Source organism: Epinephelus moara, chromosome 2, assembly GCF_006386435.1.
Source record: "Epinephelus moara isolate mb chromosome 2, YSFRI_EMoa_1.0, whole genome shotgun sequence".
In the NCBI taxonomy this organism is placed as follows: domain Eukaryota; kingdom Metazoa; phylum Chordata; class Actinopteri; order Perciformes; family Serranidae; genus Epinephelus; species Epinephelus moara.
The window spans coordinates 34137952-34164693 of record NC_065507.1 but is presented as its reverse complement, the minus strand read 5'-3'; the positions used below and the strand labels follow the sequence as shown (position 1 = coordinate 34164693).

Here is a 26742-nt window from a genome sequence, read left to right as displayed (position 1 = left end):
ACAATACAAAAAATGTATTTGTGTGAACAAAAAAAAAAAAAAAAAAAAAATCAATAAAGCTCTTTTCTTTGTGCATAACTTGAGGTTTTGGAAAAGACAGACAGCTTCCTCACATCTTCATCTTAATTATTTCTGATTTATTCATTCATTGAATGAATTCTTCTTCTGTGAATTCAGATGATCCACAGCTGGTGTATAGACACAATTCCCCCTCACTCCCCCCACTCATCTTTCCGACCACCTCCAGACCTGGGCCACCCAAGGGAGTGTCTCCCTAGCGCTATGCTGACAGCAGGGCCTCTTCCCTTGGGTGTGCACTCCCTCCATCCCCCCCTTCATCCATCACTGAGCTCCAGACTGCTGCCTCATCCTGCCACTCTGATGCTCACTCTCTCTCTCTCTCTCTCTCTCTCTCTCTCTCTCTCTCTCTCTCTCTCTCTGTCTAATTAAAGTAATGTATTTGTCAGTGAACTCCATTTTAAAAGATTACAAAGGGAGAGCGACAGGCTAGATGCATCACAGTGGAACATGCTGATGAACTGTTAGGAGACTTTTTTAACACCAGATGTATTAACAGTAAATTGAACCAGAATTTCAGCACAGAAATGGTGAAGATCACAGAAGGTGAAATCTGACAGTTTGCAAAAAACCCTCCAAATTGGACTTTTTATCATCAACATTTTATCTTATGTCTTATTAAATTTCAGACTCCAAAACCTTTTATTCATATAGGGTCTGCACACAGCCTCTGTGAAGTGTTAAACAAATGCAATCAATTTGTTCATCCATCATTAGTTGTTAGGGTTCTGTTATTAGTGACAAAGTGCGACATTCTGACCCTGGAGGGGAAATGTGACTTTCCCTGGAAGAGTGTGTACATGGAATAACTGCATGTCAAAAACAGTGTGTCAGGACTATATCTGTGTGTGCAGGAAACTGAAACAGAAATAGAAAATGAGGCAAATTAACAATGCACAGGAGCTGAGGGGCGTAGAGGGAGGGGAAGACAGAAAAACAATGAGAAAGAGAGTAAGAAAGAAGGAGGGGTAATAAAATGGTACACAGAAACAAGTGAAACTGATGTGTTGGCATTTAGTTTTGTATTAGTAGTGCTGGTGTCATTTATTGCTCTGTAAACCCCTCAGCAAGCCTGCCTTGTTTAACATTCTTAAAGAATAAATTGCAAAAGTGAAAAATGTGAACTCACAGAATAAAGGAAAGAGACAAAGAGGAGAAAAAATACAAAAGCAGGAATGCACTGATGCCTTCATTTTTGTAGCTAACACTAAGCTGTCATGGGAGACACTCTCCCCCCTTATCTCTCTCTGTCTCTGTTACTATAATATGACCTGATATAATCCCCATCTTTCATGTTCTCATGGTTACATTTCCTTATTTGTATACTACAGTAGAATCTTACTACCAACTCATGATGCTTAAGACGAAAAACTTGATTGATCTATGCACTTAAGTCAGTGGTAATTCAGCAAACTGACAATAATATAATAATAGTCTAAACATTACTGTCTCTACATTACTGTTTATCTGTATGGACGTGTAAAACAGAGTTTAAGAATTAATGACAATCTCCTCAATTTGCACATGCCTATTGTTGCTTTGTGTAATGAGCATACGTTTCAAACAATAATGGCGGACTGCCATTTAACATGTTGTTAGCACTGTTTGATCTAATGACTACTTTACAGTTGAACTTAGTATTGCTGCACCACTTCATAGACAAAGGGAGGCGTCAGCCAGTGTTTTGCTCCACCTCAGTGTCTGCGGTTTTAAGTCCTCCACAAACTTCAGTTTTGGATCAGGCCCACTTGAACCAAGCAATGGTGAGACACTTTCCAGAGAGGGATTGTTGTCCATGAGGAGTGGAAAACTTTTCAATGTCCAGAGCATCACTCTAATGTTTGAGTGAGCTCCTTCAGCTTTCAATTGAATGAGAATCAACAGTGGCAAGATCTCCACTTGTCAAGTGTGGACGGAGATATTTTGTAAAAAAGTGTGTTTTCAAAAATACCTGTATACACGTAGACTTTGCTTATGTGACAAGCTGCAGTAAGTTGACCTAACATTTAAGACAGAGGGAGCCATTATATAGACTGAGTGTCTGATTATTATGGTTAGTGCAGCTAATTGTGCATTTTTAAATAAAAGCACTCAGATGACTACTGAATGTTTTTTGTAAAATATTCAGAAAGTATGACATTAAAAAGCAGAAAACATAAGGAAAAAACAAGAGTGGAAGATGCAGACCACAGTACTACACATTTAATTAACATGACAGATGTTTTTACCCGTTCATCCTACTCATCCAGTGAGAGCTGACATACGCCCTGCTTCATATTCGCGCCTGCTGACTGTAACCAGTCAGCAATGACAGCAGCACTTCACATGAGCAAATATGTTCCCCTTCCTGTGTCACTTGTTTATGAATCTTCTTTTCAAACAAAATCTTAGTTTCCGTCTTTCCGCATGCTCCAGAATTTGCTTTCTCACAGTGAAGTAACAACACTTTCACAATGACATAACTTTACGGTCGCCCAGGGCGATGTGTGTATGGCTGTATGTGTGTCTGTTTTCACAGATATCATCCGAGACAGATTCCTGGTATTCATCAAACAGAGGATAAAGACCAGTTCAGGTCACCCACGCAAACACACATTCTCCCTCTTGAGCATACACTCACTGACTGACTTGGCCCTGCTGTGCAGCCAAATATACGATTTGTGCCAAGACACTGAATACTTCAAAAGACATTTAAATAACAATTACCACACATGAACTGGTGTATAACAAACTAATTGTCAATTTTTATCATCTATTAATTGTTCAAGTTCTCTACTTTATCATCGTAAACTGAAAATGTTTGTGTTTTGGACTATTGTTCAGCTGTTGTTTTGCAGAGGAAAAAAACTCCAGCTCCCGGCAAAAACCTCCTCAAAGATAACCACTACAGGAATCCTAACTGGGAGTTCACACTTGGCACACGGAAGAAATTTCAGCTGGTTGTGATCTGCAACACGATATCTCAACACTAGATAACACTAAATCCTAAACACTACTCCTTTAACTCCTCATATAAAAAGGCAGTTGCAGTGTTTTGGCATCCTGTCAGTTATTTTTAAAACCCTGATGTGAATTTATACGATGTCGTGTTGAAGAAGCATTCACATATAGAACCACAGGGAATATTCTTCGTCTGGTGATGTGTAATAAACATTAGTTTTTATTCTTCTCTGACAGTTTTTCTTCTCTAAATAATGGGAAGCTGCATCGTCACCGGTCCACTGGGAGTGTGTGTAATTGAATTAAGTGCATGGTGCATCAGCTGTTCATCTGAGCTTTAAGAAGAATTATCGGCTAAGCCTTTCCTTCCTCACCTCTCTCTCCTATACACCCATTTACCCCTCACTCTCTTCCCCTCTCTCCTATACCCATTCATCTCTTTCTCTTCCACATTTTCACTCCCTTTTCTGCTTATTCGGCTCACTAAGAGTAAATGAATCTGTGACCACTGCTTGCTGGGATGTTACATATTTAGCGATGAAAATAAAAACTGGTAATTGTTTCCAAAATAGGCTGAAAAAGAGACTTAAGCAGCAGAAACCTCTGCAGCTGGCCAGAAAACTGTTGAGTCACTGGTATTGACTGAACTGTCCAATCAATCCTCAGCTCATACTGCTGTGGTGTTGCGCTGTGGGGCAGTTGTTGTACTTTCAGGGTGCATTTTGTAGATTAAAAACATTTCTTGGCAAAAGACAGCTTGCCTGATTTTTCCCATCACACCTGAATGCAGCATTTATCCACTGATCCAACAGAATAACTTCACTCTCTTGCCTTATTATGTTCACCCTCTCTTCCTGGTTATCTCCCATGGCGATTGGCCTTGCGTCACAGTTGCTATGCCAACCCAGGTATTAATCCCTGGGCATGAATCTCCTGCTTACCCAAGGGGGGGTGTGGGAGACATGGAACGCCAAGCACATGGGAGGTGACTTACTCGCACACAGCTGCTGCCATGTGGAGTCCTCATATCAAAAAAAAAAAAAAATGTTGATTTTTGTGTGATGAGCCTTGGTTGAATTGTCTGTTTCAAACTCTTCTGGACAAAATACAGATAATTACCAGCCACTTTCTCATTTCCGGAAAAGATTTAAATGTCAGACAGGAGGGTATTCTTTTCCAGCATCCTTCACTTTTCCTTTCTTCATCTCTTGTACCCTCTTTTCCCTCCTTTCAGACAGAATTAATCAACTTCTGAGCATTTACATCCTCTCTGTCCCTGCCAGGAATTATCAATCAAGTGCTAAGTCAGAGCTCTCACTGCTTTTCTACAAGGATTTACACAAAGCAACTTAATGACCGACTGTCGAGTCTTTTTCCTTTTTTCTGTTTCTCACTTTGAGAGTGGTGCTGCGTGGGTTTGATTCATGTGTCTGGTCTGCCAGTCTGTCGGCCTTTGACCTGTTTATCCAGGCTGTGTCCGTCGTTTTCCTCTCTTTCACACACAAGCACACTCGCACAAAAACACAAAGAGAGAGACAGAGAGAGAGTGCACAAAGAAACTGGTGATGCTGAAATGAAGAAATGAGGAATTGATAATGCTCGTCGATCTGACACATTTAAATAGCCAGACTCGTCACAGCTTTACTGCACGACAGCACTGCAGTGCTCTACACAATGTGAGAAACACTTCCTCTTATCAGACGCAGCCAATCATGAGACCAGAGGGAGTCAGAGAAATAAGAGGGAAGAGAGTGGAAGACAAAGAACGACAGAATGAGAGGGACGAATGAACACACAGGCCTCTCTCTACTCCCACGTCAGAGTACTTCTGGTGAATAACCCTCTGTGTGTGCGTGTGTCTGTAAAGTCTGAATGAGACAGAGTCCATCACTGCCTGCAGTCGAGAGGAAACATTTTTTACCACTTCAGTCACTATTTGTCGACTACTTGGTGACTAGATGGTTAGGTGGTGAAATCTGCTCATCACCAGGATGGAGCTGTCATCCATGGAGACCCAAATCACCCCAACAACAAATTGTTCTGCCTGTTGCCGTCCGGCATACCCGCAGCATCTGAGCCCACACCACCAGGGTCAAGGACAGTTTCATCCCACAGGCCTCCTGAGCTCATCACTATTGTCACTTTACCTTTACATACTTTTAATTACTGTTTTACAGGTAAGGGATAATGCCTGACTAGGTGTCCATTATCAGGAGTTAATGGCTGACAGGAAGGCCTGAACCTTCTGATGGTTAAACACCTCGAAGGGCATCATCCCAACTATATCATGGTCACTTGCCAAAAATAAAAAGGTATTCATTTACATTTTCATGCATTTTACAATCAAAATCTAAAGTTTTTCACAAGCCAAGAGTCGGTTTCCTTGGTAACACCCGAGGGTTTACCCAATACCTGGAACAGTCATTACCATCCCATAAAGTTCTTATGCAATGTTCACTACTCCAGTATATAGGATGAACCTTAGAGAAGACTTGGCAGTGACATATATTTTTAGTCCGCTCAGCTCATAGAACCCTTTGGCTCAGCTATGAGCCAGTAAGCAAACTTCATACTAGCAAGATTCAAAGTCAATAACATTGCATAGAGTTGACAACAGTAAATTTGGACCAAATTTAAGGGATTATGGTGTTCCTCCTCATGTGCCATGTAGGGCTGCCACTAACGATTATTTTCATTGTCGACTAATCTGTCGATTATTTCTTCGTTTAGTCGACTAATCATTTCATTGAAAAATGTGTTAAAATGTTGAAAAATGTCAGTCTGTCTCGCCCAAACCCCAAAATTACGTCATCTAATGTCTTGTTTCATACTCACGCCAAAGGGTTTTAGTTCACTGTCACGGGAGAGTCTGTAAAGCTGCCAATATCTGAACGTAAGAAGCTGCAGTAAGAGTATTTTGGGGTACTTTTATAGTACTTTTCTATGAAAAATGACTCAAACCGATTAGTCGACTACTAAAATAGTCACTGATTATTTTAATAGTCGATTAATTATCGATTAGTCGACTAATCGTGGCAGCCCTAGTGCCATGTGAACAAAAGGTGTAGCTGCCAAGTGTTGTTCTGTTAGGATTAAAACAGGCAATGTCAGTCTGGTATCCAAAAGCCATAATACTTGTAGATTAAGGGGTTACAGAGTAGTAGCAGAGGCGTTGTGCATAAGCTAAGGTACACATCCACAAAAATACAACTAAACCTCAGTGAATCATGGAGACTACAATAAGACTGGTCAGCCTGAACTTGAAGTGTTACATATATGTTCTCTTACATACTTCTGACGCCAACAGAAATTGTTAAAATTGAAAACAACATCAAGGAAGTTTAAAAAGGGGATTTTTAATAATCCCGGAAAGCCATTTGAAGGGATGTTAACATAATAACCTTTGCTCTCTTCTGTCTCCTTTTTATTAATGAGACAGGGCAAACTTCCCACAAGTCACTCTGTATTAAAAAATGAACAAAGGGATGTAAACTTTGGGTATATAAACTAAAGCATGAAAAGGACTGATAATGTATGACACACACAGCTGGTGTTGCAGTAGTGCTATCAACAGATGAAATCCAACACTCAACTATAAATCAATTCCTGTGCCACGATACACTGTACCCAATATCATGTGAATAAGGTAAACAAGTGAAAACTACAAATTTTACCATGAGGCCTAAGCTTTTGCCATGTCCCATTTTCAAGTTTCATCCTCAACAAAGAATTAATCATTATAAGCCCACTTAGCACAAATAAGTCCAACATGTGACACCTAAATCATTTCAAGTTTAAGATGTACTATGAAATGGTTTTCTTTATTTATACTTCATCACAAAATCTAGCCAGCCAAACACTTCTGAATTATGGAATGACAGGGTAACTATTGCAGAGACATTTCAAACATGTATTTAACCAAGGAACATCCTACAGCCTAAGAGCCTCTTCAGCACATGCTGATGCCTCTCTAGGCAGCATCCTGCCGAATGTTTTGGGACACTCTAATGAGCATCATCACTCAAGGATCTGCCTCTGCTCTTTTTCTTTCCGCTGGGGAACATTTGAATAGACTTTTGACCCTGTTTCTCCCTTTGTTGCCTGTTGCTGGGAGAGCTGCCCTTCTACATTATCCCAATAAAACTCCCACTGTAAGAACACCTCCCCAAACTTCCATTCCCTTAATGTACAGCAGTAATTGGACCTCCCAGGCATGTCAATGAGAATCATTAATCTTTAATGAAGAGTAGCTGGAGTTTAATTCAGGCTTTGTATAGCTGGTTGTTTGACCCAAATCATAGGAAGCCTGACTCAGCTTGATTAAATAAGAAGAATTAAATATAGTTTAATAGATGATAGTTAACCAAGGAGCAGTAAGGGGAGGGAGAGACAGGAAAAGAGAGAGTGAAAGACCAGGGCAGGGTATCATACTTCTCTTCTTCTACTGTTCTAGTCACGTTGCCTTAAAGATGAGCTTGTGGGAAAACCTTCTCCTCTCGCACCGTCTGCCCTCTTGTCCCTTAATTGTCTAACTATTCCCTTTACACACTGGCACAATAACAACAATGCATACAGCAGTAACAAGATGATTATGCACAGACACCCACATGGAGACAATATGCTGCATACAATAGCAATGCAGATAATGGCATTACACGTGCATACAAAGGCAGAGCAGAGACCGTGTCGGGCTGCGAGTTTATCCCATACACGTAGGCCTACACACACACACACACACACACACACACACACACACACACACACACACACACACACACAGGTCCCTTCGGTTCTGCTCTGTATCTTGTCTTTCTCAGGATCCATGCCCCTGCCGCTCCTGTGCCAAGGCCTCAACAACACCCCCCACCCCAACACGACTCGGCCGCCTCTTTTGTTTGCCTGTCTGGAATTCAGCTCCTGGCTGAGGGGGCCTGGGCGAGGGGACAAAACACACTTCACAGCATTAGATGGTGGCCCAAACACTGTCCTCCATGCACAAACATACACTTTACTTTTGTGCGCATACACAACATTGGATGGCTGCCCACAAAATTCTCCTGTTGTCAAAGTAACACCAGGCTTTTGATGGGGCCCTGCATAGTGTGGCAGATTATCCAACAACACACACAGCAGGGAAGAGTGCATTAAAAACACTGTCCATCCCGTATGTTGCTATTACAGCCATGAAGTTTTATGAAACAGGACAACAGCATATTTTAGTTGGGTATTCACAAAAACATACAAGAGATTTAATTGGGATTCAGTGGACAAATCAGTTTTTAATTTCTGCACTTTCTAATGTCTGGAACTCATTTGCTGCGTTCAGGCGCGAGAAAGACAGTCTGACATGATAATAAACACCTTTGCAGATGGGTTTATGTACTCGTTTCTAAAACAACACCCAAAGGCAACTCATAAACAAGAATAAACTATTTACAGGGTGCAGCATTGCAATTTGGGGAACTGCTCAGCATTAAATGCTCTTTAGTTGGGTTGTGAAGCAATAAAAGACAATATTTGTTTTTTTTTACTTTAACTACACCAGATAAATGTTAAAATGAGTATAACTTAGAATTTAAGCAAAATTTAGGCTTGATTTTGATGAAACCTGTGATGTCATGATTTGCATTAAGTGTTTGGTTGATCTGCTGTTGTACATCAAAAACAGATCTGATTAAAGCTAAGGTAGAAATCTGCAAAAAAACCAAACAAAAAAACAAACAAACAAACAAAAAAAAAGAAGCAGAATTTTAAAATTCACCCTCCTCCTGCAGCTCCCCTCTTTGTCCTAAGCCCTTCCTGCCAGATGATCATGGGCATATGCACCTGCTTCTTACAGTAATCCAGTGTTTCTCATACATTGATTTATTTAATCTTATTTCATTGTACAGTTGCACACAGCACATTCACTCAGCCCCTTGTTACCCCGCTCTCGCTTTCTCTTTATCAGACCACAAATAAGACAAGAGTTAGCAAGCTAACGTTAGCCACCTGCTCAGTCCCTTTAACTCCCTCCCCACCATTGTGGAATGCCTCCCTGAGAGGAAGGCAGGCAGAAGCATAGGAGATCAACCTTCTGTCTGCGGCTGTATTGGCTGAAATTTAGCAAGCACAAACCCCCAGCGCCGGGTGTCACAGAGGGCTGGGGCAGCAGCAGTCTAACCTCTTAGTTGATCCAGCTTTTTTCTCTTTTTTTCCCACAGCATTTCATTCATTGATTGCTATCGGGGTGTAAAGGGAATTTCAACAACACGCAGTGCACACACCAGGTCTTGCCCCTATTCTCCAAAAATGTCCATTCTGCACGGTTTGTAACCTTCTTCTGTGAACACATCTTGCCCAACATCAGCGCTCTTTCAACAGAACAAACAACAAAAAATGCTTCTAAAATACGTTGCCTACCCTGGCTGCATATTGCACTATTTTACAAGTCCTGACACACCAAACAACTTATTGCACACTACTTCACTCTGCACTTGTTTTTCTCTTGCTTTATCTTTTAATGTCCATACTGGAGCAGGCTGGCACTTGGGTGAAGTAGAGAAATTGCACAGTGGCACTTTGGCAGTATTGGCTGTTCTGTAAAAAACTCAGAACTTCCCAGATTCTTGACAGGTCCTACATTGCTGAAACAGATTTAGAAGACACAATGTAGTGCAACAGACAGTAAAGAGTACAGCTGTGATTACAGTAGAGCTACTACTGCAACACAACGCCTGGGGAGAAAGGAGAGAGAAGTGGGACACAGAGCTAGAGTAAAGAGAACGAAATAAAGAGTTGATAAAGAGGAAATAAAAAGGGAGGAGTGGGGCAAAGAGACAGAGAGAGAAATGGGGCATAAAGCTATAGTACGGAGAAGAAGTTGACAGAATAAAGACTGAGGCGTAACCAAGTGTGAAAAGAAAGAGACAGTAAGAAGGAGAGGAAGCAGAGAGCTTCTGTACAGAGAATAAGAGTTGTCAGGAGCTACTGTGTGCTTCAACCCAACTGTGAATACTTCATCTTTTGAATATTAATGTTGTTACAATTAAAATGCAAATTATGTGTGTTCCCATTAGGTACACTGAAGCAAATAAACCAATCTCCCATGAAAGACAGAAGTCTAATTAATGTTGGGCAAATACACCTGCTGAACATTTACTCTTCCACTGCTGAAAAGGGAGGATTTGCTGCTTTTCACGGTTATATATATCTTATAAAAATGAATTATTTGGTATTTTGGTTAAAAAAAAAAAAAAAAAGCAAAACATTTTAAGATGTCTCCTGGGACTCTCGGAACTTGCTTTACATTTTACAGACTAGATGATATATACTGAGTAATTGAAAAATAATAGCAGAACTGATAAAATAATGAAAAAAAAAGTTCATCCCTAGCTTGTAGAAATGAAATCAGGAAAAAGAGACAGACCGTGAAAGAGAGGTTATGTGACAGACAGAGACAGACAAAGACATAGAGAGAGACAGTGTCACCTGGCAGCATGTTCGGTGTCCTACACTAACTGAATAATGCTGACAGGACAGGAAGCAACTGGCAGCGCTGCGCTATGCAGCACTAGAACACTACCACTCTGCTGCAGAATGCACACACAACCACACACGTACGCACGCAAACACACACACGTACGCACGCAAACACACACACACAAAGCACTGTACCAGCCTCGTTAACACCAAGGTCTTAGCTTTAAGATGTGAAGAGCACCTTCATGGTGTCATTGAGTGGCCATCTCACTGTTGGAGCAGAAGGTAAATGATGCTCTGAGAGGAAAAAAAGGTAAATCTCACGACTTCTGTTTAGCACAAGAAGGTCTGTGTTCCCACAGCGGGTCAACCACACACACACACACACACACACACACACACACACACACACACACACACACACACACACAAAACACACACATACGCACACAAAACACACAAAACACACACATACAGACAACCATCCGTCACCCCAGCTTCACCTCAGTCAATAGTTTATCAGCTGATGATAACACGTTGACAGAATGTTCACTGTGCAGTGAAGTGCGTTTCTGTAGAATGTAACTGCAGAATTATACTTCATAAAGGATGAAAAGTGAACAACTTCAATAAGCGACTGTCTCAGAACTGATACACCACTTTTTGGCGATAAACCTTTCCAGTCTTGGTCATATGTGCAATGTTGCGTGGCAGCAGTCAGTATCTATTTCCTGAAGAGTCCATGCTGGATTGAAATGTCACATGATACAACTGCAGTTTCCAAAAGATTTAGATTTAAAAGCCACTACTTTGGAGCTATTATTTTTTGTTTTCATTTGGTTATGGCGTGAGCAGTCAGAGCAGCAGAGTGATAAATCTGCTGTCCTGGTGAGTATCTAGGCCAGGTGGACCAACTATCGCACAGAGCCAGACACCATCAATAACCCAACCCTGCTTTATCAATAGAGTCAAAACCTAGCCTGAACTGGTTATCTAACCAGCTGAGTATTCATCAATAGGCTAGCTGTGTGCGTATGTGTGTGTCATGTAGTATCGATCTCTTGAGCATATTTGTTGCAGTGAAGGTGCTGATAAAGAAAACTCATAATCAGACTTGGCCAGAGTTTGGTCAGTACAGCTTCCGCGGAACAAAGAGTTACTTGTATGAACTGTGAGAACACAACTTATACACAAGGTTAAAACTGTCTCTAAATGACGAAGAGCAAAGACATCAGAAACAAAAAAAAGGCAGAGAGGAAAAAAAGCACAAAGTGCAGGCTTTAAAAAGCTAGGATTTCAAGTCAATTAAACTACTTTGATAACCGATTGTTTGAGTCAGGTCTAAAGCAAAAATGCTTCAAGCTAATGTTGCTAACTTTTATGAAAATAAGTCATATTTGCAGAAACTGTCACTAAATACACACAGTAGTACATGAGATAAAGGAGGGGGAAGATCGTCGGTAGCTTAGTGGATAGTGCTGGTGCCCCTTGTACAGAGGCCTGTGCTGTTTTATGTTTGTGAAGTCAATTTCAAGTAAACTTTACTGCACTTTAACAGCTACAATTATTTACAATTACTTATGTGTTGTTTTCCTTCTTTATGGCCAAAATCAAAAAAGAAAGGGGTGGCAGCTTGAAATTGTATCATAGCAGATTTTGTGATATTGGCAAATATAGTATCGTCCAAAGAATCGATAGAATATCGTATCATGATAAAGATAGTTATAGGGCTGCACAACATATTGAAAATTTACCTTCATCACATCACCTATCAACATGCGTGATATAGGTATCTCAAAAGATGGCTTGCACTGACTGCGATAAATAGTATATTTACATGTGCCACGCATTCACACGCTGCATGTCGTGCTGAAACAGTGGCATTGGATGACTTTAGGCCTTTTAGTTATTAAAGTATTTCTTGTGTCACAGAAACCACTGAGTGAAACGTGTGTGTGTGTGTTTTGGATGTTATTATCAAACCGTCCATAATGTGTCTGTGTTTTGTTCTGGTGCTCTGCACAGATCTAACACCTGTCTACCCACCGACCAGGTTCATGCCCTGCTCTCTTAAGCCAATGTGCCGGTGTTTCCTGGTAAAGACCAAGGAAAATATAAAAGAAGGAAAGGTCATGACATCAGTGACAGTGTTCTAGGAGCCAGACTATGGTGTCTGTTGTACTGGTTTCAATGAAGCGGGCACAGCAAATCACACTACACCCCATCAGATCTTTGTTATTTCAACTTTGACTGAAAAATCCTTCCTGGAACCCACCCAAATGACCCCTGTGGGTCCCATGGACTCACTACACTGAAGAACTAAACCATCACTACATTTATTTACTTTTTAAATTCAGTGTGCATTGGCTATTTGTTGTCTGAGGTCTACGTTGTATACTTCAATATTTGTTTATTAATTGCAATTGTTATCATCATCACAATATTCAACAATGTTATCGTGTATACATGTTATACTGATAACATGCAGCCCTAATTAGTACACCATATTATACACCAATATTTCAATAGAGCTTTATTTTCAGAGTGAATATTTCACCAACAAAGCCAGATGAGAAAATAACTTCAGCTTTAACTGCTTGAAAACAGAATGCAGCCCTGAGGCAATGTTTCACACTCAATTTTGTTTCATTAGATTGCTCTCAGTTAACACATGCATCACACACACACACACACACACACACACACACACACACACACACAATTAGCGGCAGTAGGCCAAGTTCAGACAGGAGAGAGCTTAATCTCATTAGAGCCATGAGTGCAGCACATGTAGTTAATACATGACCCTAAACAAGCATACAGTGACGTACATTAGCCCAAGTATTTAACCTAGTTAGTTCATGTGGACTGTGTGGACAAATGGTGGTTATGTGACACTCCACCAGCGTATTGAAATGTCTGTATGAAACTATATTGATTCTACAAAAACAACTGAACAGACAAGCCTTTTATCTAACAGCAGTCCCACAGCTGAAGTTGAAAAAAAGTTTTTTTCCACTGCATCCACTTGTGCACAACCAACACTGTTGCCTCAACGTTAAGCAAATCCTCCCTGAACTGATGCAGAGTTTTTTTCTGCGCCTAACCTGCAGCCAGTAACAGCTTCCCCAACACTAAGCTTCACATAACAACCAAAGGGTCAAAGTTCAGACGACTGCCGCACGCAAGGGTCATCCGAGAGTTACAAACTGAAGCAAAACAACACGTGAAGACACTACTGTGCTCAATGATGCAAAACAAATGCAAGTAAACACACTTAGGATGATGAAATATACGTCACATCCACATCTAGATCATGAATTCACAGAGGTTTCGTAGATAAGGTTAGCAGGGGTAAGACAGAGATCATATAAAACAAGAAAACAGGAAGACAGTAATTATGTGATCAACATGAGTTTGGAGTACGAAGGCACACACACACACACACACACACACACACACACACACACACACACACACACACAGTGTAACATGTCACTCACCTTCTGTAGGCTGGTTGGGTTGAGTTGCGTTTTATCGATGATCTTTATTGCAACCTGGGAGGAAACAATTTCAAAAAGAAATGAACAAAAACAGTCTAACAAAGAAAACATTATCTGCACACTAAAGAAAGTGTGTAATTTCTTGCAACAATTAAAAATTTTTAGGGTCATTCTTCTACTTCTTTTTGACTGTGTTTTAATGCACCTAATGATTATTTTACTATGACTTAATCTGCTGATGAATATTTTTGAGATTAAATGTTTGGTTTAAAAAAATGACAGAAAATACTTAAAGATGGCCAATAAAAATTAATTTAACCCAAGACGGTGTCCTGAAATATCTCCATCAACGATCTAAAACCCAAACATATTCAATTTACTGTAAATTATGAGAAAGTACAGCAGCAAACCTTCACAACTAAGAGGATCGTATTAGAAAAAAAGGGGTTTTCTTTGCTTGAAAACTGTTGCTGATCAAAATTTCAATCAATGTATCGACCAAATGTTTCACCTCTAATTGCATTTATGGATCACATGGATCTCTGTTTCCCTGTGACCAACGCACTATTTGGGAAAAGCCTCTTACCCTCAATTAGAGACAGATGCCCTCGGCCTGTCCATTTTTTATGCAGATTTTAAGGTATGTGTCAGTCTGCTTCTCAGTAAAATAGTGGTTAAGCTAAGTGTGATTTGGTTGTTACCCTGAAACAATTTTAAAAAAGACACAGCAAGCTGCAAAAGTGCTCTGTCTGATCAGGGCCTAAGGTTGTCTTGGTCTTTATCAGACTGGTGGCTACTGAACACCTTGCTTTGGGTCTGAGTCTGATTTCTAGACTATATAAACCATGCATGAAAAGAAAACACATTTTTTGCTATAAAATAGCATTATTCATTATTCACAACTAAAGGTGTAAATCAAACCACACCAAAGTGAGGACAAACAGTGAAATACACAGTGCTTTACAGCACGTATAGAACACAGTAGCTGAAATTCACTAAATGAACCAACAAGACTTCATAAGAGCCTTAACAACAAGTGGTGACCCGGTCAAAGACTGCGTCAATGCACCACAGTAAACCACCAATATATGACTGTCTTCTGCTTTATATGGCGAAAACACAACAGCTCTCACATGATCGAGCTGGTGGCAGACACACAAAGTTTCTACTGAGCCTGATGGCATTATTAACTCAACTAATGTAGGTCAAGGTTTTATGAGAAGAAAGACTTCAGTGTATTTAAACACACAGGCATACACCAACACGCAAAAAAAAACATGGCTGTCTCTCTTCAAAGGGTCTGACCATGCTGTGAGACGAGACAGTTTTGGTTGCCAACAGAAGGTGCTCTGAACTCGATGGAGCAGCCCTTTTAAAACTCCATCTGTGGTCTTAGTCACAGGGTGCTGTTCTGTTCTGGCTCCCATACAATGGTTGTGACTCAGGAGTCTACTTAAAACTCGTTTCCTTCAGCCTCATCAAACCCAGCATGCATGACTTTATTGACACAGAACTCAGAACTCCGAACTCCTACCTTCCTGTTTCTTTAAACTCACCTCTCTGCCAGTCAGTATGTGTCGTGCTAGTTTGACCTTGGCAAAGTTGCCCTTGCCGATGGTTTTGAGCAGCCGATAGTTTCCAATGTGTGGCTGCTCATCTGAACACAAGGCGATGGAGTTACGACATCGGGCACCAAGCGAGCGGCTCGACCAGCCGGTACCCTTCTCTGAGCGGCTGGCTGACAGGGAGGTATGCTGAGGAGAGAGAGAGAGAGAGGTAAACAGTCAGGTAACAATTATGTGAATACTTCAATTAAATCTAAAGGACCTTGCAAAATCCTATAGCTCTACCAAAGTACTTTTGAATTTTTGAAGTTTGGCCCTCAAAGCTAGGTTTCATCATTTTTGTATTTGTATTTCAAGCCTCACCAATTGTTTGTTTTTCACTTGGATTGAAATTAGGATGAAATTTATACTGAACGTCTATGAAACACTAAGGATAATTTTCAAAATGTTTAAGTAGTTGTTGCTAAATGTTTTCCAGTAATCAAATTTACCCAGACAAAGAATCTTTTTTTTTTTTTTTTTTAAAGCTGATATCTTCACCAGCTTTCTTTTTCTTGCAACCAAATTTTGATTCCTTGTAGTTTTAATTGAGTCCTATCACACCTAGAAGTTATTTGATTGTATATAAAAAGGTGAGTGCCGAAGATCTTGCTACATATAGCTTCAGAGCTGAAAACACACTTTTAAGATATTTTGACTGTATATTTTCCCAAGAAGGATTGTTTTAATTTCCTTGGAGCTTTAGTATGGGAAAGTGTTAAAATGTATTGCAGATATGTATAAAATAAAGATGTTATATTAGTAAATATAACTATATACAATTAAACCCAAGACTTGTACTGGGAAAGATTCTGAATTGTGGGTGAAATGGCATGAAAAAAGGGAGAAAATCTGAGACCTGATAGAGGGATTTTCAGTAGCATTATAAGTATAAAGAGCATGGACTATTAGTGTAATTTTTATGTAAAAAAACAAACAAACAAAAAAAAAGGCACTAAAACAAAAACTGATAATACCAGTCTTGTCCTTGAAATGAACAAATGCTGCCTAAATTCTAAAGAGATATCATTCAGCTTGCAATACTGACTGAGACTTTGAAAGTTTGTCATTATTGTTGCATTCAGTGCTCATAAAACATGATCTGTACCATATTTATACAGATAATAAATTAGTGAAATAAAGGTATACTCTCCAGAGTATCTCACTCAGCACAGTCATATAACATCAGAGCCACCAACAAACTCCATGTGACCTTGACTGTGCTCTCGTCAGTCATATGACTGCAGCCTGGTACCAGCAGACACCCAAAGGTGAAATAGCGAGAGTTGCCAGACCTCCTATGAATCTCATCTGACCCTTCTTAGTCTGCATTCCTCACATTCATGTGTGGCAGTGAGGTCACTGGTGTAGACACATGCTGCTGCATCTGTACAACATGAAGTAACATCAGCACATTGATCTGCCCCTGAACGCATCATGTCAAAGGTCCGTGTTTGTGAATCACTTGACTACTTTCAAATGACATTGAACACTAATATTCCACTATTATTCCAAATATGACAATGTTCTGAATCTGATATGGGTCATGTAAACAGCATATTTCGTTTGGATATTCCAAATTAGGTCTTCTTTAATATGTAGCATTTCCAATTAAGACAAGTGGGATATGCCAGTACTTTTCAGGCTTTCATTGGGCATACATACAGCACATTAGGAATATGTGTCTCACTTACAGTTCTTACTGCAGTTTGAAACACACGGCCTCTTGTGTGTTTACGGTCAGCTCTGCGCATTGTCATAAATGCATTGTACACAAACCAAGTCGCCAACAGTTTGCAAGACTGAGGTAGCGATGCATGCCAAAAAGAAAAGCCCACATTTCTGGCTAACATTATGAAAGACTTAGATAAACAGGTTTTTGGACATGTGCAAATATTGTAATGCCAACCTTTTCAAGAACATGTTTGAAGGAATGAAAGAAAAAGGCTGAGTTCCCACGGTCAAACAAGTCAGCTACCAGTGGAAAAAAATCCTATTTTGAAAAAAGCAAAATGGCACAAGCAGGACCAGCCAATCCATTTTTTTTCATATTTTGACGTGATACACAACATGTTAGGGCACATTTATCAAAGTATGTATGGCTGCACGTAAACAGGAATATTGGTGGAATATTCTTTTTCCACTGGCGATGTAAACAGCATAGTAGAATATTGTCTTTTTTTTAAAGGGCAAAAAACACAGAATATTTTGTGCATCTAAACATAGTCACGGTCTCTTTACAACAGTGGGATAATAGTAAAAAATCATGGATGTGATATTAGAAATGAGAAAAACTAAGATATTACATTTTGCACTGCATTCACTGTGTTAAACACAGGCCTTAATATTTACTATCTGCCTGACCAATCCTATAACCCCTTAGAGTTGCCAAAGAATTTGCAAAGTATTATAAAAATACTTAATATCATTCAGGCTGAAATGGCAAGAACATATCAAGTCCAGTTAAAATGTGTCTAAAAACTGCAGAAATCAACTTTTACTACATAATTACGAAAGCTTCTTATGAAATTCTTTAAGAATAAGTTGGATTTTAAATAAACTCATTGACTTTTTCATTCTACTGAACCAAATGTCATATGAAGTATATATATTTATGTTACATAATTTACAAATACATATTAATAAAATTAAGTGAATTTTTTTCCTTTAACAAACTCTTCACTTCACTTCAGACACTCAGCCTGACCCTATCTGAACCCTTTAGGTCAAGTGAGGTCTGAGGTCTTGCACCATGAACATCAAACTCTAATCCCTTCATCTGCTCTCCTCTGAGTGCTCAGCAGAAACAGAAAAATCCCACAGAAGCTATGAGCTTGAACTTTTCATCTGTAGTGGAGATGAAATGAGGATCAGAGAAATAAGATCGGGAAGCATCAGAGGCTCACAGTCATACTTCAGTTTCCATCAGGCCTCACAACCATGAAAACAAGCAAAACATTTCAAATGTGGTGTGAACACAGCATCATTTTTAATGTCTGTTTTTAAACTTTCTTGTTTGCCAATCTCCGACCACTTCACAAGATAAAACTAGAGATGACATCACTGTGGCAGCCAGTTGCATTTAAATAAGATGGTTGTGTCTTTTGTCACCATGCAAGACTATTTCAGAAAAGATTCACTCCTTCCAGCGAAAGAGAGTGATGAATGAAGACCACACCTTTCACTATTGGCAGGATGCATTACAGAGTTTCAAAAATGGTAACGGTAAAGAACGGTTCCATTGGTACCATCCACAATTTTTCACAGTGGAAACGGAAAAAAAGCATACCGAACTGAACCGTACCGTACCGTACTGCTCAGTGGAAATGGAGCTAAAGGTGCAATCCCACCTACAGTTTGCCAACCCTGCACAAACTCTTGCAGCAGCAACCTTTCTCTTGTTGCAATTACACAGATTAGACCCAGCCCGCTGTGGACCTCTGCGCTGGGGATTGCGTTAGCTGAATTTGAGTTACTACAGCCGCCATTATGTTGGTGTACATTCTTGGAACCCATCGGCTGTATTTGGCGTCTGACTTCCGGCAGACGGCGATACAGCCTCTGGGGGCAGATCCCCAATTTTTTGGCATTCCAGTTTGAGGAGGCGAATTCCCATTTCCGACTTCCGTTTATATATAAGTAAATATGCTGAACCATTGCGATGGATTCAGAGTTTGCAGTGACGCCAATTATGTTCCGCCTCCTTAGTTCACCGCACGGAGCGTTTAACCTGGCAACAACTGCAGCCGGCTCAAACGTGATTGATCAATATCACGCGGACTACAAACAGCCTACAACCGGAAACCAGGGCTCTTCCGCTCTTCTTCCGGAGGCAAGATCTCTACATTCACTGAATGTAGAGTCTGTATATAGAGCCTAGTTGGTGTATAATTAGATGAACTGGCATTATTGCTATTGGACCAAATAAACGAAAACAAAAATGTAAATGATCCAGAGTGTAACTAAAAACAGACTCAACACAGGTTTCAGCAAACAGAAGAAATCACCTTAAGTCTGTGCTATCACCACAACTCTCAAATAGGCCACAATTTCAATGAAGGAAAAGAGATTAAACACACTAGACCAGCAGTTGAATACAGCTCAGGGTCTTTAACACATCATCCCACCTCACTTTCCTAATCTTTCTCAGTCTCTTCCTACTTTAAACCCAGTAAATCAGAAAGAAAACAAAGCAGCTCTTGTATGGATTAGGCCTCCTAAACAGAGGACAGGTGTACGTAAAAAATATGTAGTCTTGACTGCATTACTGTGGGAAAATGCAAATATAGGGCCCCAAGAGAAACTGCACAACTCATGACAAGCCCTCAGCACAATGACTCTCTATCTCTACACTATGGGAACTACACCTTCTCTCACACACACAGATCAGAAGTCAGATAAAACCACATCACCTTGAAAAGCACAATGCGGTAAACACAGCGGTGAGATCACAAGTTTTAATGATTTTCCAGCACACACATGGGAAAGTGCACAGGCTCAGACCTGTAATACCAATGATACTGATGTACTAGAACTTCCATTAAAGCTGGGGTAGTCTACACAGCTAACATTAGCTAGAGCCTCAAATCAGAGTGTCCTCCTCTTCTTTGTTCACCCCTTCTTCTCTCTCCTTTGGCTCAGGCCCATCCCCCAGACAAATCAATTTGCCTTCCTTCCTTCTATTCTCCTCTCCACGCCTGGACCCGCCCCCTCTTTTGTCTCGTGCTGCTATCTTCATTTTCAGCGATCTCGCATCAATTTGAGCTTCATGTCGACCTCCACATCCCCTCCCCACACTACTTTTAAGGAACGCAGTCCATTGATTCATCCACTCTTTCTGATTACCATGCAGTTTCATTCAGGAGGAGGCCTCAATGTGAGTGTGTGTATGTGTGCGGTTGGGCGAGGTGTGATGGGGTCTCTGTTGACAGCAGACTGGGGCCAGCAGAGGTATTTGGATGAAACCCCCTCCCCCCGCCACCCATCATTATACATGTAGGGTGACATTTGGTATAGAAGATGGATGGAGGGCTGGTGGATGGTTGTGTGTGTGTCCGTGTGTGTCCGTGTGTGTGTGTGTGTGTGTGTGTGTGTGTGGTGGGGGGCTGTCTCACTTTGTATTTTGCACATTCAGCAAACAAGCTGCACCTTGCCCTTGCAAAATCCAATTCTTTGTGATGTCCTGCATCTCACGACTCTCTCTGATCTGCTGTCCTAAACTCTTTGTTCCGCTGCTGGTGAAGATCGAGGGGCCGTCACAAACGTCATGCATGTAACTGAGGCTAAACACATCTAATGTCACCCTAACGTTATTTTAAAATCTCTGTTGTTTTTAGTATTGGGCAATATTTGAACTGCCGCCCTTCTCAAATCTCAAATCTTTCAGCCCGCTCTCGCTGAAAAAATGGCCAAAAACGTCGACTGCAAGAAGCTTATTACGACCCATACTTCTGTTTATTGCAAGGTGGCAACGTCTAGTGACCATAGTAAAAATTACAAGAGCAGAGGGGGCAGCGATGTGGCCTAGCATAAAAAGCTAAAAAGTCCATGTAATGTACAAATGTCGAAGAAGCCCTTATATGGTGGGTGGGAGGGGTCATGGATGGGTCAAACAAACAAAGGACTTTCACCCAGGAGATTGAAGTCAAATGTGACTACTTTTCATAAAAACATAGCCTTGTATGCTAGTATGTGTAGTATACTACGTCAGTGATGTACGTGATGTGACATATGTTTTACATTACCTTAACCACAAAAATACTTATTTAATGCTAAACCATGATGTTGTTCCTTCTCCCGTTTTGTTGCCTAAACCTAGCCAGGTAGTTTTGGGGCAGAACTGTGATCATTTCACGACCATTACAACAGTGATACATGTCGTTTTGAAAGTCAGTGGAAATCGACCCGTTCTGTTGTTAAGGTATGACAAAGTGTTGAAATCTCCATTCACATTTAATTTATTCAACCTTTTACATAAAAATCCTGCTTCCATTTTAAATTCAAGGCAGCATGATTATGGCAAATATGAAAATCCTGATTAATCAAAAAACCAATTGATTCAGTGTGAAGCTAAATTATTCTGGAATGTCAGCATGGAAGTTCAAGTTTACTTGGGGAATTTTATAATTTATACCATTAACATCATAAATACATTTTTTGGCAGGTCCGGCTACATCAACTCGCAATGCAATACTGTCCCCAATCTGGCTCCTGTTATTGACTTAACAATGTCAACAGGCAGTTTATTCCTTTAAGTTCTTGTGTGGCTGACAGGAATGACAGCTTGACGTCTTTTCGACAACAATAGGGCGAACATGTGAGTATGATTGTCAGATGACGTCAAACGGAAAACAATCAACCCTCTAACAACAGCAGCATTATCTTCGTTACATCACATCTTTCAACACAATGAATGCACATGTTGACATTGTCTAAAAACTTAACACAACTTTTCATCAGCTTCAGCTGGGGGATGAGCTGTATGTATTGTATGTGTAGTTAATGTCCATCAGTTGCCAGTTTACCAGATACACATGAGACTAATGCAGTCTGTAGGAAATCCTCCCTTCATGAGGGTTAGGTTCAATTTTTATTGTGAGGTATTGATGGAACTTTATTTTGGAGGCTGCAAATTGTGCTGCCATTGAACTATATTGAATTATAGTGAGAGGTTTTTTTCTGTTATTTCGCCTACCCTCATTGATGTAAATAGGCGTGGACAAAATAATAGAAACAACAGAATAGATGATGGCAGATAAACAGATAAAGATCTGTTCTTAAGAGCAAAAATTCAATTTAGTTGGTCAGTTAAGTTTTCCTTCGAAATAAGAGAAAATGTGAGTTTCTGACATTTTTGTCTTGTTTCAAAATTGATACTAAGGTAGTAGCTGTTCGTGTGGTATGCGGTTTATTAAACCAGCAGATTTTATGTAAAACAAAGATCAGTTTACTAAGCATATAACAGACACTGAAGTTGTCATGTAAAGTGTGTCTGGTTCCCTTCTTATAGAGTGAATCAATTTGAACTTCCTCTTTACCAGCGAGGAGCTGGACTCCCCAACATTAACCTTTTCCATCTCTGATGTTTAGTGTTTGTTTTTTTGTGTTTAGTTTATGTTTATTTGAAACTTTTTTCAAAGTGGGTGTGCAGTACTCTGGTCACATCTAATATATAAACTAAGAAAAGTTAAGACATATCAAATAGATATCCTGAGTTAGAGCTACACACATCATGAGAAGTAATTAGTATAAAAGAATAAGTGTTAGATAAATATATGGTGGTATGTATATTTCCATGTCTGGCATTCCAACAGCTTTTCTGCAGCACAGCAGCTCCTCTATCTTTGCTGGTCTGTGTGGGTGAAGAGCTGAATAAAAATGCATATAAATGCATGAATGGAAACTCTCATGAATCTCGTGATACAGTTCTTCCACAGTGAAGTTGACTGAGTGCAATTCCACTCATCTTTTATATTTCAATGACCATGATGTCATGAACTGAAAATTATCTTCATTTAACAGTTTGAAAAACAATTTAGCTTGGTTTTGTTTCTTTACATGCTGCTTTTCTGCAGTACGTGATCACTCTCAAGTTACAAGAATATTAAGCACAACACTTGCAGTCATTGTATGAGTTTTTTAATGTTACTGATGTAGGAATTATTGCTTGTTTTGCTACTGGATTCATTAATAACTCTGCATGCAAATGTGATTTTCTCTTTCTTCCTTGCTCTGTTATTGTGGTCTTAAATGACGCTGTAGGGGCGGTGAAGGAAAGGCAGACAACTGCAACATCAACACTCGCAGCGTGACGAACACAAACACGTCTCCAAACAATGGACCACGCCCTGAGGGAGGTGTCCTGCTGCTGCAGCCTGGAAGTACTTGTAGGTCTGTGTGTGTGAGTGAGTGTGTGTTGGTAGGAGGTATTGAGTAAAGACAGGATGTGTGACGTTGGTCCCCAGCAGAGGAATGGCGTAACCTTGAGCCATCCTCAACACACACACACACACACACACACTGACCCACAGTGCCAGTCCAGTTTCCTCTTCCTCTCTCTCGCAGCTGTGGCTCTCGGCCTTGTGGCCTCAGACTGGTGTGTCCTGACACACGCCTCCTCTATCACACACCACAGAGCAGACACACTGTCTCCACAACATAACAGAACACAACAAAGAGATAACACTGCTGACAGTAAAAAGGATGAGTGGATCACTCAATGACTAATTTTACTCAATTACACAACATGTTACATTGATGTCATAAGTTCACACACATTTGTACAGTTCCTGTCTGTGGTAACGTGCTGAACTTTGTCGTATTAACAAAAACAAAAAGAAAAAAACTATGGGATGAGGTAAACTAGCAGGGGAGGTCAGGAGATTATTTTCGGGATTTAATGTGGCCCTTATTTTTACTCAGTTTGATCATTTGGAACAGCCGTATGCAGTGCAAATCATAGGCATTTATGCAGTGTTGGTTGTCTTTGCCTCCAGTTGCCTGCCCTCCATCTGGACGGCGCACTGATGTAGAACATCATATGCAGAGAAGCTAATACATCTTTTTAAACATTAAAACCACTGGCCCAGTTTGGATAGGCATACTGCTGGTGTCGTGGTGAGACGCCTCTTATGCAACCACAGTATCTAGGTCTTAAGTCCAACTGGAACTCCTTATCTTACAGCATCTCCCTCATTATTATACATGTCACAGAAAAAGACATTTTACATGTTCCATAAAGCACATACACATTTGACATATTTGCTTTGTCACCCCACACAGCAGATCCCTTTTTTGTTCTCTCTCTGCTAAATCTTCAAACTTGTCACTAGGTCCCTGTATGAACTTCACACATCTCTGTCATCCCCTAGGAGTTGTGTGTCAAGAGCAGCGGGATGTTGCATGATCTTAACCTGCGTCACTTCCTATCTTGGAGACAGGAGATGTCACAGCAATGGGAGCTGAAGTGTCACATGTTGCACTGCAACACTCAGCAAGTGTTTCCTGGCAGGCCCCACAAGGAAGAAGGAGCTGCCAGAAAAACATGTCACAGACCGTGACAGACAGGCTGTCTGATCGTCTGGAGCCAAGACTCCATCAGTTGCTGAAGTTGTGCCTTGCTCTTAGCATAAATGAGATCTGGACTTTTCACAAAGAACAATGTGATAGTTTTAAGTAATATGCACTAGGTTTTACCACTAAAAATTCTAGATATCAGTCGTGCTTAGTGAATAAAATAGTTCAGTCTGATTAAAAAAATTCTTAAAGGAAATGTAATACAATGAATCAGCAGGACATGATTCAGCATCTTTCACAAGAACATAAAAATCATATAAACAATCATCATCACACAGAAACCTCATGACAGAGGCTGCCTCAGTACCTCAAGGCTCAAATTTCTTTCACCACCAGGTCTGACCATATAAAACATAACAAAGCTAAAATACCAATGTATTAAGCAAACCTTACTCAATCATTTCAGCACTGGTACTATAACAAAGTCCCCACCGTCGTGTTTGCTTTACTTTTATCACAGGAAATGACCATTTGCAGAGGGCATCATGTCAGTATTACTTTAGTTGCTCTTTCTGTTGTAACAGAAAACAGAAGGTGGAGAGTGGCTGAAAATGTGGCAGCACGAACAGATAAAGGTCACGCTGGACTGCAATGTCTTTGAATTTCAGAACAATAAAGCTGCTAATAGAATTAACCTTTTGCACAAGCTAAAATCAAGTGACTTTACATCGTGAGTAACGAACAAGAGCTTTCATCGGCCCCTTTTTAAACAATGTAAATGAGCGATAATTAAAACATAACTAATGTTTCTTAATCTGCAAGCACTGTTGCTGCTTCTGATTTTAATTAGATAAAATGTGCGGACGACTAAAATGGCACAGCAGCTGACAGACATCCTTCAGCTTCTGCCTTTCAAATTCCAACCAATAACCATTAGCCTATGAGTCAGACCAGTTTGGCTGTAAGGCTTCTCTCACTGACATGTACTTTATATTCCCCCAGGGCAGGCTGAATTGTGTTGTTCTTACTGGAAGCTTCTGTTCTACGTGCCAAATACTGTAGCAGTAGCAAAGATTCATTGAAAAAAACACAACAACAACATTTTAGGACTTTCACCAAGAGAAACCTCAATTGATCCCCTTCATTAAACTGTGGCGAGATTTGCATTTCTGAAATCTTATCATAGCTTTGGAATGGGTTTCTCATGCCTTCAAGTTTGGAAACTTGCTCAACCTCTACAAACCTCCTCAGCTTGTTAAATGCAGTCATTAGGGACTTAATTCATTATTGAATCAACTTGAATTTGCAAACTAAGCATACGTTAGTCACCCTGTGGATGTCAGGCAGGCTGTTCAGCTATTAAGCATCATATTTTCAAATTAACTCAAGATGACTACTCTTTTATGTACATGGTGATACAAACCAAGATGTCTGTCCTATATAAACAATAAATAAATGATGCTGCCTTGTTGAGTCTTATAGTGGATGTTTTTTCTGGTGTGTTATGTTCTGACATCATTGACTGGCTTGAAAACAGGTCAGTAAATAGTAGAAAGCAGCACCTAGTAGGGGTGGGCCATATCATCTCGTTCATGATAATACCGGTTTATTTTTTAATATCATATGGAAAATTCATATCGTGATTCTCGCGATATTTGATATTTGACTTGACATATTGACATCATATTGTTACCGACAGCAACAAGCATGGCTGAAAGTGAAATTATTACCAACTCGATGATTCCAAACTAAAATATTTTTTAAACTAATCTGTTATATCATCAAGGATATTGTTATCGCAAAAATACCCTGAAATATTGTCATATTATTTTAGGGCCATATCACCCACCCCGAGCATGTAGGCTAGTGAAAATGTCGTGATGGTTACGTCTTTTTTAATATCTGCTATTTTTCAGTCTCTCTTTCAAACTCTTTGTTGACTAAGTTTTGAACAATATTTAAACACTGCTTGGACGGAGACAAAAAGTATTTTGTAGGGACGTTGGTGGTAACCAGAGCAGGCGATAGAGCAGGCACCCCATGTACAAAGGCTTCGTCCTTGCTGCAGCGGCCCGGGTTCAATTCCAGCCCGTGGCCCTTTGCTACGTGTCACTCCCTCTCGCTCTCCCTCTTTCATGCTT

The 26742-nt window shown here is 40.2% G+C and overlaps 1 protein-coding gene across 4 annotated transcripts in view; it reads right to left on the bottom strand.

Moving 5' to 3' along the window:
* Positions 1-26742, bottom strand: part of mark4b (MAP/microtubule affinity-regulating kinase 4b) — a 72089-nt gene that overhangs the window by 32994 nt on the left and 12353 nt on the right. For all 4 annotated transcript variants that reach the window (XM_050064575.1, XM_050064585.1, XM_050064596.1 and 1 more), the window contains exons 2-3: positions 15539-15736; positions 13983-14036 (exon numbers count right to left, since the gene is read on the bottom strand). In XM_050064575.1, coding sequence (XP_049920532.1) covers positions 13983-14036; positions 15539-15736 — 252 coding nt within the window. The remainder of the gene's footprint in view (positions 1-13982; positions 14037-15538; positions 15737-26742) is intronic.